The sequence below is a fragment of the Lycium barbarum genome, chromosome 3 (genome assembly GCF_019175385.1).
Source record: "Lycium barbarum isolate Lr01 chromosome 3, ASM1917538v2, whole genome shotgun sequence".
Taxonomy (NCBI): Eukaryota; Viridiplantae; Streptophyta; class Magnoliopsida; order Solanales; family Solanaceae; genus Lycium; species Lycium barbarum.
The window spans coordinates 135,282,159-135,303,483 of NC_083339.1; the positions used below are offsets into that span (position 1 = coordinate 135,282,159).

The following is a 21,325-nucleotide window of genomic DNA, read 5'->3' on the forward strand; positions in this document are numbered from 1 at the left end:
AACAAAAGCAGAATGATCAACAGATATAATTAAGCATTTAAGTATATATACTAGGCGATTAGGCGTAGATGCATTACAAATGACTAGAGAAAATAGATAAACATGACCTGCTTCTAGTCCACTACTTTTCTATTTCATCTTTGTGTACAAGACCCAAATGCAGTACCAAAAGTGAAGGCATCATGAAAGAAAAGAATGCAAAAACCTCATGTACACAAATAGATGCATAGAGTTCAGGGATCATGAAAGAGAACAAAAAAGAAAGCAAAAACCTCATGTACATGAATAGATGCATAGAATTCATAATTTGGATTCATATTGCATTAGAACTTTGGCGCAATAATGGGCAAAGTTTGTCACAGTGTTCCTTTTTGGGTTTGTCAGAACCTTTTCCAGAGCATTCTCTACAGACCTTACCATGGGTATAAATGAGACAATTAAGGTCAAACTTTAGTTCATCTGGAATTCGTCGATTCAGATGAAGATATGTCTTTTTTACATCAGCTGCAGTGGGTACCCAACGAAGAGTCTTTGCAATCTGAAAAACCTGTAATAAGTTTTGAACGTTAGCTAAGTACTTTGAACAGGCAATAAGTCTTCTAAAGTGAAACTCACATGTGTGTCCACTGGAAAATCATCTCGCTGAAGATGGAACATCAAGACGCATGCCACCTGCACCCATTGCATACAGTTAGAATCATAGCAGCTGGCAAAAGGCCAATTATAAAGGTTGCTGGTGATAAGATCTTGCAGTTTGCAAACACCTCCATTAGCATACACCTTATTTTTTTTTCATGCCATCTTTCAGATAACCACTTAATTTCTTCCCCAACAGCGGTAAGCATGACCTACATTTTAAAACTCACGTATCAGATCAGACTTTTTCAGGACATGGACGCTATGGGTAAACCTTTACCACATGTCTGAAGCATTTTCTATTCTGCCTTTTTACCTTGTTTTCTTGCACACTCATACCCTCTATTTTATAAAAGTAAGGTAACAGCACCCATGTCCTCCACTTCAGTAACAGCACCCATGTCCTCCATTTTAGAAGAAACATATCTTCCATGCATTGGACGCATGTGAACTAGACTTGGAAACTAAGTCAACACTAAGTTTTGCTATTGCTCTCAGCTGCTTCAGGTTCTCTTCTTCTTTAACCGTGTTCTTCCTCGGCTCTCCTTCTGTTTCTCAGTCGTTTGGTCAAGTATTTTTTTGTTCTCTTTTGATAAAGGTGTACGGGCCAGCTTGCGCGCACCTCGACTATTCCATCGATCATTTTGTCAAAATATTCTTCTTTTCATCACTTCTTTCCTCCCCCTATCATGCTTAATATGCTGCTCTTTGCAACAACATACTTGAGGAAAGAAAACTATGTTCAATGACAATAGAGTTGGACTTCTAGAACTACTACTAACATTTAGCAGTATATAGATTCTTTCTTAAGATCTAGCTAATTCTCGCATTGTTTGCATATTTCTTTCACAGAATTAGGATCATATTCTCTTCCTTACAATGTTATTTTCTTATTCTCTTTTCTGTTACCTTTCTCAAAAACAAAAAAAAAAATGTTTTCTTTTCTTTTTTCGTTTCTCAGTTCTCATCTAAGCATAAAAACACTTAAATTGAGATCCATACGTGTGCAATTCTGTCAAGTCCCCAAATTTTGAAATTTCACGTCTTTGCTTCACACACAAATGTCAAGTCATGTCTGGGTTGGTACTACTCATACTGGCACTACAATTATTCTAAGCTCTAGGAAGTTCTAAGAGTAATGGAGGCTCCATTAGATATTAATTATTCTTTTTCCTTTCATAAGTACTCCATCAGATATTACTAATAATGACAAGATCTGCTAAGGGGTTGTAACTTCAAATTCCAAGAGAAAGGAGAAATTGTTTAGAGCCTGTTTCTCATGTCAAACTGAAAGAACTCCCGTAAAATTCACCATTTGATGCTTGATCTTGGCTCGAAAGGTATAAGGGATGGAAGGAAGTGGAGGTTTGCCAAAGTCATGATAGTTTATAGGACTGCCCCCCACTCTCATCCCTCATGGGACTTGGATTGGATTGTAGACTAATATAGCAAGAAAAAGAAGTGTGATCGAGATTTCTCTACCACTTATTTACTCTTCTGAGGAGAGACAAGGAGAAAAGTTTTTTTTTCCTTGAAGGTGCCTAAAATAGCCCAATACCCACCCCTAACCCTGGAAAAAAAAAATCTTATACTCTAAAGCATGGTAATCAACCCAGACATGCAGTGGAGGGTGGACAAAGCAATGACATCAGAAAAGCTTGAAAGGAATTGCAGTTTCTGAGGTACCATGAATAGAACAGAGCAGAAGTAGGGTATGCTAAATAGTGTAGAAACACACTGTAAAAGGCATAGATGAGGGCTATAAGAAAGAGGTACGATATCCTTATATATTATCTACAAAGGTGCCCTTTACTAGTTATCAGCAAGAAAAGAACAAATCTGCATATGGCATTTTTAATTTGAATCCAGCCTTGGTTGTTCAACTAATACTCCAATAGAAACTTGCAGCATCTCTAAAAGACAACAATACTAAAAAATTAACACTTATTCATACATGACAAGTAGGCAGATTAGCTAAAAACAATTTACCGTTTTGGGGCCAATTCCTCTGAAACAAGAGAGTTCTCTTTTGATTTCCTCTATAGATAGCTCTCTCAAGTACTCCAAGCACAGATTTCCTTTTTTCTGAAACAATGAACTCAATATTCCCTTGATACAAGAAGTTTTGGTGGGTGCTAAACCTCCACATCTTATTGTATCTTCAACAAGTTTTGCATCAGCTGCTAGAACCTAAGCAATTGAAAATGTAATTGCATAAAGAAGTTGGTCGGAAGTGCCAAGTTTATCCATTTCATCAGTGTACAATAACTTAATTATAGAGTAATAAAGGAAATGCATAGACATCCTTGGTTTTAAACGCGGTTCGCAACCAAAATCCTGCCCAAAAACTAAACTTATTGGAAACCATAGTCCAAAAAATCCATTGAACTTTGATCACAAGCAAATAATATCATTCTTGTACATCACTAACAAGTAAAGCAGCACATAGAAAACTTAATGAATCAGACATTCTCTACACTTGCAAGGTCACATTTAACAGGTAAAATTCTACGAGCCAACATAAGATATAGCAAACGTAAAACCCCAAAATAGACTAAAAGCAGCTCACATGAGGTTTAATCAGAGGAAGAATTACCATTGTAAATTTTAAGTTAATCCACTTCATTAGCCATAATAAAGATTCAGTTAATTTACAGAAAAGCTTACAGATTCCCAGGTTGGAAAAGAAGATTTGAGGGAAGCAAAAGCCTTGTGAGAGTTAACTTCGGTGGTGTTCTGCGACAAAATGGTGCTTATTAGACCATCCAGTACACTCTCTTTACAAGAATCAGTACCACTAATATCATCATCATCATCATCATCTTCATGTCCAATAGGACTGAGTGATCTTTGGTTGCGGTACTTGATGAATTCTTTGGGGAAACCATGGAGAGCCAAGAGATCATCCCGTACGGCTCGGCATTCGTCCGGTGAGGGCCCAGAGAAATCAGGGAATGGCTCACTTCCATTGGAGGAACTAACGCCTACATTAGCCTTTTTCCAAGAAGGAGAACTTCGGCTGTCCGGTTTTTTCCTCTTTCGGCTTTTTTGCGTCTTTGTCAGTTTGGTCATTTTTTTGCTAATGAAGCCGTCTCAAAGGCCCAGCGCTATATTAAGGTTTCAATCGCTTAGCCCAAGTGTCATTGTTTCGAGGTTTTCAATCACTTTGCCGAAAATGTTCAATAACACAAGTGTTATAGAGGTGTTAATTCCAATTACATTGTTAAGAAATTGAATTAGAACTTCAATAGTTAGAACTATTTATCAGTTGGTTAGGGGGTTTAAAATATAAAAAAGTAAACACACGAAGAAGCTAAAGGAATACAACGTTCTATTATATATACATAAAAAATAATTTTAACCATGTATAGATAGTGTAACTTTCCGTCGAAGGGATTTCGGATTCCTCCTTCCACCCCTGAGTCAGACCTCCTTTGTACGATATATATATATATATATATATATATATATATATATATATATATATATATATATATATATAATCACTTTACTAAAGCTAAAATAATTAGGTAAACAAAGAAACTGAAAAAATACTAATGACAAAAACATAGTGGGTACGTATATTCTTATGCACCTTGTACTGCATTGAAAATTGTGGGTCGAGAATATATCTTTTATATCTATATCAGATTCAGCGTACGCACTTTGCGCGTGAACAAAGCGCGTACATCATTTGACAACTAATACTACAACAAAAAATCGGAATTAACTATGAATTTTCGTCATTAATTTGTGGCTAGATTGCTTCTTAGCTAAGGTTTTTTTTTGATAATTTGTCATTAATTCGTCACTAAATAGGCTTAGCGACGAATTTTATTGTTTAACTCCCATTGAAAATTTATGTTTATTTAGTAATCAAATAATTTAACATATAGTAAAAGAACATTACTGAGAGTTTTCATTTGTTGGAATAATATAACAGAAAAATCATTTAGAATATATATTATTTTCTACTATTTTATCCTTGTTACTTTGAATTTGCATTTACCTATTTGATATTTAACTCTACAATATAATAGATTTTGCTTTATTTCTAATTTCTTTCACCACTGGTATTTATTTTATTTAACACGTGATTTACTCTTATATTATGTAAAAAAAAAATTATTCCAAGATAAATCAGTAGAATTCGAATTGTATTTGGAAGTAAAGGTCTATATAAGTTCATTCAGCCAATATTCATTATTTTTTAATCAGAGATATTAGTATTTAATTGGTGAATATCCCCTCTATAATTCAATAGCTATTTTATTTTATTAAAAAAAAAATCAACTTTTTCATAAGATCAAAATTAAAAAATTTGTACGCTGTAAAAAGTAAACCAAAACTATCGTCAATAACTATCTAATGATTTGATACATAATATTATTGTTAAAAGAAACTCTACTAATCAAACGAAAATAAAATCTGCGCATGTAATAATTATTTGATATATTAAAATAGAGCTAATCGTGAGAAAAGTTTCTAAGCTCGAGCTAGTTAATCGGAGAAGACAAGATAGTCCAAAATTAAAAGAATACCAAAATATTAGGAATTCTTACCTACTTCATATAAGGAAGTATTATTAATGCATACAATTTTAGCTGATTTCAAAGTTTTAAATATTAAAAATAACAATTAAATGGCTATTATGTCTATCTATTTCTAAATGGAAAAAAAAAAAAAGGCGAACGACATTTCGCTAAGGCCTTCGTGCCTTTATTACCGACACACACCATTACATGCATGCGTATAAATTATATAGAATGATGATAATTAGTTCGAACTAATCTGTGTCTCAAGAATCATTTTATTTCCTTCTTCCGAGTCTTCTATTTATTTTCATCTAAAAGAATTTACACAACAAAAATTGATTATAAATAAATATCACATATCTGAATAAAGTTGTAGATAAACATAAGAGAAAATATATTAAGCAAAAAGTTGCATAATTCATGTCAATTAAAAAAAAACTTAAAAAAATTAAGAACAACATGGCACAGTAAAAACACTCTAATAGAACTCGTTCCGCCTAATCTCATCCAAAAGAATCATATTACATACGTATCATATAATAAATATTAACAAAATAATATGAAAGAAGAAAATTGAACCTATCAACCACTAAGGGTAGTGGTTAAATAGATTGGACCCCTTTCATTCTTAATCGGAGATATCAACTTCTAGTCCTGAGAAGCAAACTTTTAAATTTTCAAGAAAAAAAAATCATGAGTTATGTTTTTGTACAACGTTATTGGTGAATACCTGCTTCACAAAAAATCAAGGAAGACTGATAGAACAATCGCGTTATTAACCAAATAAAAAGGAAATCGTGTTTTCTAATGTAAAATAGATAATGAACTGAGTAAAAATATTGGGATTTCAAAAAAATAAAGGACTAAATAAATAAAGGCATACCTTATTACGTCATAGTTAGTGTCAATGATAAATTCACTGCAAAGTAAATATCAAATCACATTAGAAGAAAACAAATGATTTCATCAATGAAAAATAAGTAAAAACTCAATATTACAGATACATAGATATTATCCATGTAATCAATTTGAGCATTCTGGAAGAACACACGCTATCAAACGACAGTTTTGCATGATTAGGGATAGGAGTGCCAATTTCTAATATACAAAAATAAGAGATCCTATAATTATTCTTGATCAAATTCAGTATGAGTTCGATCAATTTCTTTTAAGATATGCTTTTAAAACTATAGTTGAATTTTTATTAGTACATGTTTAGAAATAAAGAAAGTGAAAGTTTTCTAACTTAAATAAAAATGAATTTCTAGCAATCCCCAACGTAAATAAGAAAAAAAAATAGACAGAAACTACTTGCAATTTACTCCAACTTAATCGACACTTACATTAAATCAATCAAGTTGTATGGCAAAAAGCTTATGAGTTCTTGATAAGCAAGTCATAAAACCAAGAATATTAGTATGAAATATTCAGATCCACGTGAATATTATTGTGGTTTATGTCGCGAATGGGTGGGTATGCCGAATCACATCTTGTTCGTGACTTGGAAAATCTCAATGCTCCAATCCCACCAAGATTTTCATTGAGCATGCCTCGAACTGATCAAGATTCTTGCGAGGTTGCGGTACAAAGGATTAGGAAAGAGAACAACTGAATGCTACCACGACGTTGTAGATTTTACATGCTCAAGTTGACTGAAGAACAAGCATTATCAACCGGTAGGGAACTAACATCTACAGAAAGAAGATTTGTCTTAAGAAACCCAAGATATTTATCAAAGAACGATATTGACAACTTCAATTCTGATGATTAAGAATACTGTGATTTTAATTATATTTTTAATTTAAGATGATGTCGTTAATTTGAAGAATATTAGTATGTTTAGTTTTCCATTTATTCAAATTTTTATAGAAAACACAAATAAACTACTACATAAAAAGTGACGATTACATAATACATTCGAAAAAAACATAGAAAATACATAATACATAAAAAGTTAAACTTACTAAAAATAAAAACAAACTGCATAGGAAATAATAAACCTAGCCAGCAATGCAACACTTCAAAATTACAAACAACAACAAGAGACCACAAATCATCCTCCAAAATTTCACTTTCTCTTTCAAAGGATTTGTCTCGCGTTGAGATCTCTAAGATTATCATTGAAAATGTTTTTTTTAATCTTCCGATTCTTTTAGTAATATCTCCAAAAATTCAATTTTTTCTAGAGCTTCCCTAAGTTGATACTGCAAATCAAACTTCACGGTATCTACATTGCTTCGTAAAGTCGCGGTATCTCTATCAACCTGAGGCTTTTTATACTTCGCTGCCACCGTTTTATCCGCGGGAACTTTATCTTCCCATCGAAAATATTTGCACCCACCATCTGCCTAACAAAATAACAAATAACATTAGTTTGTAAGGTACAAAATGTAGATAATGTGACAAAAACTCTATAAAAGTTGCAAAATAAACTTACTTCGGGCATTTTACAACGCCTAAAACGACGGCCCGGATTTTCTAGAGTTCTTAAAATTTTAAGCCGGCAGTATACACCACAATAATATACGTCGGGTTCTATAGTATAAAATGATGATTCGGAATTTTGAGACATGATTTATGAGGGGGTAAAGTATGGCAAAAGAGTGAAAATGGAGAAGAATGGAGAAGCGTCAGGAAAATGGAGGTTCTGCCCTAGTTTTATAGGGTTTAATAACGCAGGTGAGGTTCTGCCCTAGTTTTATAGGGTTTAATAACGCAGGACCTGCGTTATTAAACCTTTGACGACCTTCCTATAGCGCAATAAATTACTGCGCTATTGCGCTTAACCGTGCCGTTACGATTAAGTCCTTTAACGCAGTGATTTACTGCATTAAAGATACTTTGGTACCACTTTTTTTGTTGGGAGTATTTTGGTTCATTTCATCTTTTTCTAGGTAATTTAGGTTCCGGAATCCTGCAGAGATGGGGTGAGAGAGACGGGGATCAAGCCATACCCCACCCCCCTTAACCTAATTCCATAAAGTTATTCCCCTCGTATTATGTCACTGAAGTTGCTATCCGAAAGGCAAATATACATTGTAGCATACATACATACATATTTCTTTTAGAAAGAAAAAGAGAGAGAATTCCATCTTTCTTGTTATGTATGTACTAATTGCTCGTACATAAACTAGTAATTATACGGTATTTCTGTATATTTGAATGTACTTGCTTTGTAAAATTCATCTAAGGGCTCCCACTATCTTCAGCAGCTAAGGAATTGCTCTCGATTTGGAATAGACTAGCTTAAGCAATAAGAAGAACCATATACTTGTTATTGTCTAATTTGATCTAAGCATTCTACTGCTTTCAAGACAAAATCTTGATAGTTAAGTCCAGAGAGGCGACAAGACGACAATATCTAATGGTCCTAGCAATTTAGCATATTCTGTTTTAGACTTTTAGGTGAGGACTTAGGAGACAAATCTATCATCCAAATCAAAGACCATGAAGGTGTTTTTACCTGATCTTGTTTCTATTTGGATTACAGGGACAATTACGTCCACGGAACAGCAGACGTAAGTGGTGGGCAAACTTTTGTCCCACTGAAATAATAATGATAGAGATGGAACAAAGCTGAAGCTATAATTAACAACAAAAAGTTTCATCATAATCCACACATATGTTTGGTTTGGCTTAATAATACAGTCAACTGGTCATTCTTTATATAGTAACTTATTGACATTGTCAAACACAACGGCTCATGACTTCTGGTAACATGGCAACTTGGTCCTAATCTGTCGTCTTTGATTGCCGCTGTTCAACAAACTACAAAGTACAATACTACATAAAAATAAAACAGACTTTAAACCAAAATTACATTTTCCACTCCTTAAATCCTAAGTAATTATTTACATAATAATCACAATTGTAATCAAAATTACATTCTTAAAGTAACTACAACCAAACCTAGAACAAAGAAAAGAAGAGCTAGTACCCAATTCAGCAAATCAAAAGCTAGTCAAAAGAAGATTTTAACCATGACCATGATAAAAGAGTCCCAAACCCCAAAATAACAGATAATTACACCTTTTTTTTTTTACTGTACCATAATTCAAAACTCGATTGAGTTGCGATTGCGAGTAGTTCTTCCAACTCGGTACCGAGTCTGACTCACTCGTCCTTCCAATACTCCTTCCCAATCCACCTCTTCTTCATCCTCATCCTCACCCTTCACCCTTGTTCGCATTGCATACAACATCCTCTTCGCTTTCTCCCTTGCCCGTTCGCTTCCTCCCTCCACCACCATTTCCAATACTTCCTCTGCCTTCGCCTCTTTCGCTAACCCCTTGAACCTCAAACTCCCATGACTCAATGAGAATAGAGCTGCCACGCAATTCTCCCGAGTCGACTCCTCCAATTCATTCCCATTTCTCAGTATCCCCACCAGTACATCCACCCCGTTTGAGTCTAGCAACGCTGTTTTCCCCTCTTGACATACCGCCAAATTGCACACCACCAACACAACTCTCCCCGCCATATCGCGGGTTTTGAGCATTCCTAGAAGCGTATTCACAGCCCCGAGTTTAACGAGCTTAACTCGGTTGCTTTGAACTAAGGTCAAATGATAAAGAGCCAATGCCGAGTCGTGACGAGCTCGCTCGGTCCCGGACCTCAGCGCGTGTAACAACGGCCGCAACGCGCCTAACACTCCAATCGCTGTCTTGTTGTCATCTTCTAAAGCCAAGCTGAATAACGCGCCGGCTGCGTGTTCCTGGCCTCCTTTTAAAACATCAATTAACAGAGGAGTAATCCCTGCCCTAACGATTTTCACTTTGTTGACTTCTGCAAGCGAGATGTTGACCAATGCAGCAACGGAGTTTGTTTGAACTCCAGCGTACCTCGAGAGTAACAGCGGCTTGAGAGCCGATAAAAGCCGCGGCGTGCACAGTGAAACCCTGGCTTCCTCATCTGTTCTTGTGCTTTTTCTTAAGGAGATTACAGCTTGTTCCTGGTCATATACGTCCCGTTTCTTGAACTGAGCAACATAATAACCATCTTCCGATGATGTGGAAACAGAAGATGGAACCTCATCTGAGATAACGTCCGACGAGGTTGATTGCGATGACGAAGAGGAATAGCAGGAAGGACGAGTAGTAAAAGGGAGTAACGGTGAGTTGTTGGCGATGACAGATTCTTCTGAGCTCGCAGGAGAGTAAAAATGATAATTATTCTTTGGTTTCAGTTCTGAGGCAGCGTGAGAGAGAAGCACAGGTGGATTTTCCGCGACCCCCTTGAGCAATTCCCTCTCGGAAAACCGTATTCCAGGATCTTCTTTGATTGTAGTCGAAGCAGAAGAAGAAGTAGAAGACATGGAAGCACGAACGATGGACTCAACGGCGTAATAATCGGGTGGCTGAGGTTTCTCCGCACCTGACTTTTCACACCAGCTAAGAATCGTGGTCCTCAAAGCTAAATTTGGAATCACGTTAGAGAAATCAGGGTTTAAGCCGTTAGGAAGTTCGGGTTTGAACCCTAAATCCTTACAGACTTGAACAGAAGTGCGCTCGAAAGTCTGGCCAGAGGAAACCACTACTGGGTCAAACATTAAAGACCCATAAATGGGGCAGAGGAGTTCTTTTGGGGGGTCATTTTTATCGAACTTGGAGGAAGAAGAAGAAGACCTGTACCTGAAGATTTTCCACATGGATTTGCTTCTGCCATGTCCATCCGTTTCCCCCTTTTTAACTTTTCTGAAAGGGGAATACATGGTGAATTAATATAGGTTTTGCTGCAAATAGATTTAATTGATGATGAAACAGAAGAGAAAAAGTCGGAGATTCATTTGGGGATTTTTGAAATTCAATTTAAGGAGATTCAGTCTTGGTTGAGTCAGATATTTTAGAGAGTTGGAGATGAGATTGACGTTGTTGTAAACAAACTGAGTCTACGAATGGTTTGGTATCCTATGCTTTTAGGGCTTGCTTCTTTGGTTATTTACTTTAAGTTACCACTTGAGTGGTTTCAGATTTTGTCTAACTTAGCCAGCTCACTGTGCCATTTCTTGTCCTTTTACAGCCTCTCTTTCTCTTGGTAGCTTTCCACCACTAATATACTTCACTTGTTTCTTTCTAAATGATTCTAGATCACAAATTAAAACACATTTATCATATCAATTCTATATAATGATAGCATAGAAATAAATTACACTATTAAATTATTTAAAAAATAATTGTAGATATTCGTTCATAAAAAGTGAGATTAGCAAACTAATAGATAAGGTTGATTACTGCTATAACAAGTTAAATAAAATAAAATAAAATATTCACATGTCAATGTATATAAATTGAATCATTTCCAATGTTATTCATTTCCTACAAGGAAATAAATCTCTACCCTGCGCCGGCATAAAAAATAAAAATGGAGGAATAGATAATGAAGTTAAAAAAAAAATAGTTCAGTGACCAAGATTACATATTCATAAAAGTTGAAGGGCCTAGCATTTTTATCCATTTAGCAGTTAGCATTTTCCTGTGATCCAATCATTGGAACCCACAATCTATGGACATATGCTTTTCCTTTTTTCCCTCCAAATGGATCTACAATTCAATTCATTTCATAACATGGAGAGTCACTATAAAAGAATTGTGAACAGTGACAAATTACAGCTGCCCTATCTAAGAATTAGATCATGTTAAGGAGACTGAATATAGGGGGAAGGTGGGAGAAAAGGAGGTCCTCACACTCAAATCCTTCAGGAGGAGAATGTGAAGGATTTGGTTTACACTAACTGTTTGTTAATGGTTGCAGGTACACAAACTAACATAAATGGAGGATTTTTAATTCAACAGGTACCACAGAACAACCACACCGAAGGAATACCAACAAGCAGCGAAACACAGTGTAATCAGGATGTTGAGAAGTTTTACCAGCATAAATTGCAACTGGTTGGAGGCACTTTTGACAAATGACATGAAGTGGAATTATTGTTCTTAATGATTGAGTACATGGAACACAACAAACCTCTTGAGTACACATGGGCATACAGTTTCTATTTAGTGGTTGTTTCTTAGTTGGTGGTATTAGCACCCCGGGATGCTCATCCTACTGAGAACTGGTCATTAGTTAGAAAATGTACTGTCTTGGTGCATATAGAGGGCCAAATATAGAGCATGTGAGATATAGAAACAGAAGTTCTTTATGGAGCAATTATTTCAAATTTCATTCTATTAGTAATTTTTTAACAATTTGTAATATCAAATTAAGACAAGTTATAAGTCTTAATTTGATCATTAGTTTAAATTTTGTATTTTTCATTAGCCTTTTTGGCTACAGTTGTACAGACTTCTGGATTTTTTGATAAAATTTATAAAATTAGCCCTAGGCCAAAAGCCTAGTGGACTTTAATTTTAAAAAAAAATGCATATTCTCTTATACTTCGAAGATTGAACTAAATTGGTATGTTTAGAGCCTATTTAGAGTGCTAGTGGTTCCCAGCATGGGTTGATACATTAATAAGCAGACGGCTCATATCGTGGTAGATCTAATAATGCAACTTATAAGAAGTGTGTTAGCTCGTATTCTCAAAGACAGAAGAGACCTAACTAATTTTTGAAATACTAATAACTATTCTTCGATTGGATGATACTATCTGCACCCTTATTCTTGTGGATTCTGGAGTCCAGACTCGCATGTGTCCTTATTCAGGTAGAAGTCAAACGCCACTACAAGAGAGAGGTACAAACAATTTGGATTTTTCTACATGTTATTAACAATCTAATTAAAACATTGGTGGGTTTTGTTAGTTAAAAGTTATGGGGGCAAGTGCACATATAGCTGATTTTCGGGGGACTATTTAAGACGGTCAAAATTTATAAGTTTAGCCACTTTCATTTTAAGCGACTGAAGTTGAAAAAGTTTGGCGTATAAAATTTTGCATATTGCTTGTGCAAAAATTTCTAACATTTTTTGTCTGAACTTTGGACATACAAAATTGAAATTATGGCTTTTGAATAAGGAGGAGGAGGCAAACTTTGTGTGTGTTGCGAGATAGAAGACTCATGCATGGAAATGGAGTCTTCCATGTATGAGATAACCTAGTTGGCTTACAATAGGTTTTTCCTAGCTTAAGTGTATATGCAGTTGCATACGTGATATACAAGGTGTATTAGGAGTGTATTTCCAAGTTGTTTACTACTTAGGACTCTACAATTACTATGTGTATAAATAGAGCTAATCGTACATGATCAATTCATTAATAATACTCAACCTTCTCTCGTCTCTACGACTGTGTAATTCTACATGGTATCAGAGCATTAAACACACACAACTACGCTGCAAAAACCTGTTATCGGTAAACACAACAACGGCCTCAAACTTCGCCCAATCTTCTTTGTCCCTCTCTGCTTCCTCACTGCATCACCTTATGGCTGCTTGCCCTATCAAGCTAAAGCCTACCAACTACCTTATTTGGAAAACTCAAATCATGCAGTTGATGCAAGTCATGAAAGTGACAAAAATAGTCTAAGAAAACAAGCCTGAGACAGGTTTATCTGAGGACAAAGATGATACTGGAAAGGCTGCTGATGAAAAGGAGAAGGAAAAGATCTCTGAGAGCAGTTGGGATGAACAAGATGTTCTTGTGAGGACTTGGATATCAGGAACAATGACTGAGGAAAGTATGTACCTCATTGTTGGATGCAACACTGCCAAAGATATGTGGGAGTGCTTGGAGGAAGCCTACCTTCAAGCAACAAAGGATAAAGAGTTCCAACTTAAGCAACAACTGCAAAACATTAAGTTAGGGACAAAGAAACTTAATGAGTATTTGAAAGAATTCAAGGGCATATGTGATGGCCTTGCTGCTATACACAAGCCAGTTGATGAAGATAGCAAAGTCATTAATTTTGCTAGAGGTCTAGGTTCAAAGTATAAAACCTTTAGGACTGTCATGTTGGGCAAAGCTCCATATCCCACACTAAATGAATTTGTCAACTCTCTTAGAGGTTTTGACATGAGGGAAGAAGAGGAGGAGATGCCACAACAGAACTACAATATGGCTTTCACTACACAAAGAGGTAGGGGAAGAGAAAACTATAATCAGAGAAGAGGAAACTCCAACTACAATTCAAGAGGAAGGGGTTTCAGAACTGCAGAATAGGCTACCACAAACCAAAACACTCAGAATAACTAAGGCATGCAGGGTTCAAATAATGGAAAGGGAAGAACTAGTACTGAGGCCTATCAAATTTGTGGAAGAAATAATCATTTAGCCTTGAAGTGCTTTTACAGATGGGACTACTGTTGACACCCAATTTCGTCCCTCCTGTATTCCTATTTATTTCTTTGGGAATAAAAATAAAAAGAAAACGAGCTAAATATTTTATTTTCGCTACTATTTTTATTTTTTACTACCATTAATATTGTTACTTTTATTTTCACCATTACTAGCAGTACTCTATTTCATCATCATTTCATTTTCGGATTCGGACTCGTTAAATTAAGTCTTTATTTTCTACATATTAATCACTAATCACATGATACATATTATACAAGTTATATCACTTAGGAGTTAATCAATTAGAAGAAGAAAATACAAATTTCAGCTATTTTGAAGCCCATGTGTCAAGCCCACTATTCGTTTAAATAGATCAGCCCACCATTCCACCCGACCAGCACACTGTTCTACCTGACCCGGCCCTGTGCGTCGTCTACAACGAAAAGAAAAGGAAAACCTAATCCTTTTCTCCACAGCGCTGCTACTCTCATCTCTCTCCTTCTCCATCTCCTTGTTGTCTTCTCTTTCTCCATCTCCATTTCCAGCAAATAACCAAACCTTCTTTCACCATCACAGACCTCGCTAGTCCATTTTCGTGCAATAGCCCCCTCTCTCTTCTTTCCGCTCCTCTCTTTCTTTTGGCAAAACCCTATCTCGTCTTAGCCGTGAACAGACCTGTCTGTTACATTTTCGTACTAGAATTTGTCTTTCCTTCTGCTCACCTGCATGATTTTGTCGATTGAAAGGGAAATGTTGCACACTCTTGCTTCGAGACACGCGACAATCCCCAAAATCCAGAAGTGTTTTTTCCATTTTCGGATAAGATGCCAGTCCCCTCATCTCTCTTCTTTAAGGGAGTCAACACAAATGGCCAAAATTACTCTCTGAATTTTCTGAAGCAAATCAACTTTAGGGATTCGAATTTGAATTCAAACGGCTCCTTGAACTTTGTTTGGAGCCAAGAATCTCGAATTAAAACAAATCCCTAGTCATATTTTAGATATAAATATCGTCTTAAGTCCTTGCCGAAAGAGGAGGATTTTTTGGTTAGTCGGCAGTTTACTCAAAATTCCCTACGACTTGCTAAATCATTTGGGTTTACTTTTGAACACTTCTGATAGAGAATAACTTCTGGGTTGTTTCAATCCGAATTTTGAATTATTCACGAATAATTCAAAATTCGGATTGAAGTATTAGACCTAGTTCTATTTTTAGTTTGATTAGTATGTTTATATGAAGATAAACATATCTTAGACCATGATACCAGTCATACCTGAGTGTTTTGTTTATAAAAATTCATGAAATAAATCTGTCAATACCTATATTATCTCTAATGGTCTCTGTTATGTGTTAGTAGTATAATATGACTATATTCAGGGTTCGTTTTGGGGTTTAGATGTTGCATATAGGAATTCGACAACCAAAATACTCTGTTCTGCAGTTTGTCCATGTTTAGTCCTATTTGCCTAATCTCATCATTGGCATGTTTTAGAAGCATATTTGGTCATGATTTATAAGTATCTAATTGTCTGCCCTCTTAATGAGCTCATGAGAGTTTTAAATTCAGCAAAGATGTTCAATATGTTTTTCTTCCAAACTGACTGTAAAGAGTCCTACCTGTAAAAATGAACTTGAAGTAGCATTTTAGGACTTCAACATGACTGTTCAAGCCTGTGATTTGCCTAGTTAACATGGTAACTGCTTGGGAGTTGCTTAATACTGAGTTAACATGCCTAGGTCTTCTATTGAACATCCTCTATTTTTTATCTCCTGTTAGTCTAAAGTTTCCTATGGTCTATGGCATATCAGTAATGGTATGAGATGTTTAAGTTGTTCAGATGTGTTTGTTTTGCATCTGTTGAGATAGTCCATAACTCATTTGAAGTAAAAGTATGATTTGTTGTCATTTTTGACCTATTATGCCTTTCCCTCCTTTTGCTGTGCTGTGAAGTAATGGATATAAACCATAAAAAAGGGCTCACCATATTGAATATGAATTCTTTTCCCTGAAAGTGGAGCTTGCTTGGTTAGGTGTTGCATTATTTTGAACCTGTTCGTTTTTTATATACTTAGTATGTGTTTGATTAAGTCAGTTCAGTCCCTATTCCATTCCATATCTTTTTCTGTTTGTGCTTTTCTATTATGCCCTACTTGTTTTGAAGTTGGTAGATGAAATTGTGTTGGTGCCAGTTGAAAGGATTATGTCCTGTGTGTGTCCTGTGTTTGCTCTTTTATTTAGAACAGGGCGTTGTTGGTTTGTTTAGGATTGTGAAATGCACCTCTATGATGATTATATGTTGACATCAACATGTTTTGAACTCAATAGGAATCAAGTAAGATCTATGTGTAGCTGATACATGCTTAACATGTCATACTTCATATTCATTATTATCTTCTCCCATGTCTGATTGTTGCGTTCAAGTTTCTTACTTCTCTGTCAACTTAGCTCAAACAAGCTCCTATATTTTATTGTTAAAGCATGTTATATTTCTGCATCTATTCAGTTTTATATGCTAAGTATACTTGTATCGATTATGTATATGAATGTATATGCATGCGATATACTTAAATATACATGATATATACATAATCCACTGGTCTGTTTGGACTTGCATTATACATGCTTAGCCTTATCTATTGGTCACATACTAATCCTTTTCTTTTCGGTTTTATGCATGACCATCGCGTACGACTCCAAGGGACTCGTCATCTCCCGCATTCGGTGTTGGGCTAAAATCCCAACGCAATTTCTCTCGAGTCAGCCCCATCAGCCATCCGCAGCAATATATTCAAGTTGTTGGGCCGAAGCCCAACAGTAAACAGACCGCAGCAGTTCCAAAAAATGGGCTGAGCCCATTTAATTTTATTTGCTCCTTATTTTGTGCATTTAAGTTGTATTGTACAACTAATACTTTACTTGGTTTGTTTTCTTAGCTAGAATGAACCTTAGTGGAATTAGTGGGTTAGTTTGAGTATGATGGGTAGTTAATTTAAAAGACAAACTAACAATTAGTTCATAGGTTTCATTCCCCTTTTTATGTTAAAATTATTTATAGTATCTATAATTTTTTTTTATTAGAATAATTGATTTTCAAAATAGCATGACTACATATTTTGAGTTAAAAGAATCAAGATTCACTCTTACTATCTTAGAAATTTGAAACGTCATAAATTTTACACTAACGTTAGCTTATTTTGAGAAATAAAAAGGCAAACTAGTTCTGTGGATAACTTCTTCACTTTAGCTCTTTTTCAACACTTGAAACATGTATTTGTCAAAAAAAACCTTTACAATCTATATTGAACTAATGGTCTTTCTTTCATGCAAATTATTATATTTTTTACAAGTCTTATTTTAATAATATTACTACATTTTCCTTCAAAACTTTAGTAACATTTATAAGCCATTTCTCTAAATTTTAAATGCTATATTTGCATCTTTAACCTTAATTAATTAACATAAGTCCGGTCGGTTAATCATTGATAATCGATCTTAGAGGATGCCTAATACCTTCCCTCTAGATTAGTTGAACTCTTATCTAGAATTCTAAGTTTCGTAGACATTAAAACGGAGTTAACTTTAAAAAATAACTTTAATTAACTTTAGGTGCCCTAATTCACTATAAATAATTAGGTGGCGACTCCTTAACTTTAATCAACCCCGGAATTACCGGAATGTTGTAAACTATTTTGACTTCGGTTAAAATAAGGTATAACAACTACTCTTATTAGGCTGAAGAAGATCTTCCTCAGCCCTTAGCTGCTGTCAATCTGCAGAATCCTACAGGTGAGGATGAAGCCATGTATATGGACTCAGGTGCCACTACACACATAACAAATACAATAGGTAATTTGTCTGATCTCCACACTTATAAAGGAACTGATAAAATAATTGTTGGGAATGGTGCACATTTAGATATTACACATGTTGGCAATACAAAGAAATCAAGATTGCATATTAAGGATATACTTGTAGTTCCTAACATTGCAAAGAAGCTTCTGTCAGTTAGTAAAATTGCAAAGGATAATTGTGCAAAACTTAAGTTTGATGAGTTTTTTTTTTTTGTTAAGGACAAGAAGTCAGGGACACTACTGGCCAAGGGACCTAATACAAAAGGACTATATCAACTGGGAGATAACAACCTATATATCTTAGCAGCAACACACGATTGGAAGAAGTCAGAGAGTATTTGGCACTGTAGATTAGGTCATCTTAGTTTGAAGTCTTTAAAATTATTAAGTAGTAGCAAAAATATTGATGTTAGAAGTTGGAACAAAGCGCCTACTGTCTGTACTAGCTGTCAGTTAGGGAAAAGTTGTAAATTTCCTTTTGATTCAAGAAATAAAATTGAGAAGTTTCCTTTACATAAGATACATTGTGATCTCTGGGGTCCAGCACCAGTTGTGTCCTCTCAACATATGAAGTATTATGTGGTTTTTGTGGATGATCATACAAGATATACATGGCTTTATCCCTTACGAAAGAAATATGAGTTTTATGAAGTGTTTCTTAAATTCCAAAAGATGGTTGAAAAACAGTTTTCTAACACTATTAAGATATTCCAATGTGATGGAGGTGGTGAATTCATTCAGGCTAAGTTTGTCAAAAACTTGGAAAATTGTGGTATTATCAGGCATATATCTTGTCCACACACCCCAGAACAAAATGTCATATCTGGAAGAAAACACAGACATATAGTAGAGACTGGATTGACACTTTTGTTTCATGCTAGATTGCCTCAGTTTCTGTGGGTTGAAGCCTTCTTGACAGCTGTGTTTTTGATAAATAGGATGCCATCTTTAGTTCTAAAGAATGAAGTTCCTTTTGTGAAGTTGCACGGTGTTGAACCAGACTATAACAGCCTGAAAGTCTTTGGTTGTAGGTGTTTTCCTTATATAAAGGGAAAAAACAATTTTTCACCTAAAACATACGCTTGTGTGCTCATTGGCTATAGCAGTCTACACAAGGGATATAGATGCTATCATCCACAGACTAGGAAAGTCTATGTGTCTAGACATGTTATTTTTGATGAGCTTACTCTACCCTATGTTCAAACAGATCAACCAAGTGCCACAGTGTCCTTACCTCACCTAGCTACTTTCCATGAGTTCTTTAACATGCAGGAACAGGCTGAGATTTTAGGTGACAGTAACATCTCAGGGGAAGTGTTGTTAGAATCTAATAACAATGCTGAGACAAGAGATGATGTGAGCCCTGTGGAAGAAATGCAGAAGACTAACACAAACACTGAGTTTGTGCATGAGCCTGTTCAAGCTGCTGCCCATGATGTGGAAGGAAATGTGACACAAGATGATGATCCTAACAGCAGTAAAGATGACACAAACAGTGTCACAAGTGATGATAATGTTCATGCAGGTGATGTTCATACAGGTGGTAATAATGCTCATACACAAGAAGATGGTGGAACTCAAGGTCCTAACAGTGTTGCAGTACAGGATCCACAAGGCATGCAATTGGAAGTTGACCTATCAAAATCGTTTAATGTCACTGGAGTGTTATGTCCCGTGTTTTCGTATAATTGGAATTCGAGAAAATAATTACGACTTGTGTGTTATAAGGACATAATTTGATTTTAGTGAATATGACTATGTTGGTTATGGAATTATTAATGTTAAGACCTCGGGGAAGGCCGAGAATAAATTTGGAATTTCAGAAATTAGTTTCGGGAATTACAAAACGGGACGTTTTATGAATTGGGCCAAGAAAAATACAACACAAAAATTGGGCCCAAAGAGGTGAAGTGGCCGGCCATGACATGGTCTAAGCCCACTTTAAATGGTCATGTGATTATCACATGACCTATATTGTGGATATATATCAATTAATACTTAGTAATTATCAAGATCAAAGAACAAAAAGCAAAGAACACCAAAGAAAGAAGGGTTCGGCCGTAGCTAGAGAGAAAAAGAAAGAAAAATTTCCAAGCTTGATTGTTGATCCAAAAATCCTAGTTTCTACATAGTTGTGAAGTGCTCAAGACCCTCTTCAACGGGGTATAATTAGTTTGGCACAAGAACTACGTTTACAACAAGTCGGGTTTTCAAGAAAAGGTAAGAATTTTGCCCCTTTAATGTTATAGAATTGTTATGAATGTGTTAAGGATTGAGAATAGACGGGAATCCCGTAACTTTGATGTATATAGAAAGCCGTGTGTGTGTGTGTATATGGTGTGTTGGCCGTGAGTTATATGTAGTGCAAAGGCATGGGAATTTTATCTTGTTTAGTTGGTTTGTGGCATCGTTATAACATTTATGTCGTAAATAATTGATTGATGAATTAAATTGGCGTTGGAAAATGATTTTGGACGTTATCGGAAAGTGTATACCTTTGGTATAATTGTGTATATCATTGTATATTTAGGGTGCTAAATACTTTAAATATGAGTTATAGTTGATGTTAATGAATTCGGAATGAAACGACGCAAGTTAGAACCTTCGTTATAAGTTTTGATGTACTTGAAGGAATTAGGGAAAGTAATGAATTTTGGACGATTTTGTATATAGTTTGGAATATGTTTGGGATGTGTTTGAATAATCGCGAATGAGTAAATGAATATAATGATGTGGATATAGATTTGGAGTTTTGGAAGTTTGAATGAAAAGTTGCCAACTTAGGTAATAAGGTAGGACTTTGAAGGTAGAGTGGTTTGATTGTGATTTGTGTTGTTTGTTGATGTGTGGGCTGCTGTTGTTGTTGTATTTTGAGCCGAGCTAAGTCTCGGGGATGTTAGATTTATAGGGGAAGTGCTGCTGAAATTTCGGTAGGCAAAAATTAAGTTAATGGCATTTTTCAGCCTAAGAATCTCAATTGGTAACTTTGACCATTTGCAGATTTTAGACGGAACGGGACTTGACTTTTGGGAGAGCATACGACGTCCGTAAGGTATGTAAAGCTTCCCACTCCTTCGTTTGGCAT

At 35.5% G+C, this 21,325-nt stretch overlaps 2 protein-coding genes across 2 annotated transcripts; both read right to left on the reverse strand.

Moving 5' to 3' along the window:
• Positions 1-261: 261 nt before the first annotated feature.
• Positions 262-3,766, reverse strand: LOC132632751 (putative DNA glycosylase At3g47830). The gene is made up of 4 exons (XM_060348818.1): positions 3,304-3,766; positions 2,626-2,826; positions 616-672; positions 262-547 (listed from the first exon to the last, which is right to left on the reverse strand). The coding sequence occupies exons 1-4, from the start codon at positions 3,706-3,708 to the stop codon at positions 314-316; spliced, it is 897 nt and encodes a 298-aa protein (XP_060204801.1). The 5' UTR covers positions 3,709-3,766; the 3' UTR covers positions 262-313.
• Positions 3,767-8,756: 4,990 nt separating this feature from the next.
• Positions 8,757-11,189, reverse strand: LOC132632753 (U-box domain-containing protein 38-like). Its single transcript, XM_060348821.1, has one exon. It carries the CDS (start codon positions 10,879-10,881, stop codon positions 9,226-9,228), a length of 1,656 nt encoding a protein of 551 aa, XP_060204804.1. The 5' UTR covers positions 10,882-11,189; the 3' UTR covers positions 8,757-9,225.
• Between the last annotated feature and the right edge of the window lie 10,136 nt (positions 11,190-21,325).

What these genes read in the sequence shown, in the direction of transcription:
- LOC132632751 (XM_060348818.1), bottom strand. Translation starts at nt 3,708, where the DNA reads ATGACCAAACTGACAAAGACGCAAAAAAGCCGAAAGAGGAAAAAACCG. An exon ending in GAGGAATTGGCCCCAAAACG is followed by an intron (nt 673 to 2,625) that starts GTAAATTGTTTT and finishes CAATGGGTGCAG; the next exon opens with GTGGCATGCGTCTTGATGTT. An exon ending in ATTTTCCAGTGGACACACAT is followed by an intron (nt 548 to 615) that starts GTGAGTTTCACT and finishes AACTTATTACAG; the next exon opens with GTTTTTCAGATTGCAAAGAC.
- LOC132632753 (XM_060348821.1), bottom strand. Translation starts at nt 10,881, where the DNA reads ATGTATTCCCCTTTCAGAAAAGTTAAAAAGGGGGAAACGGATGGACAT.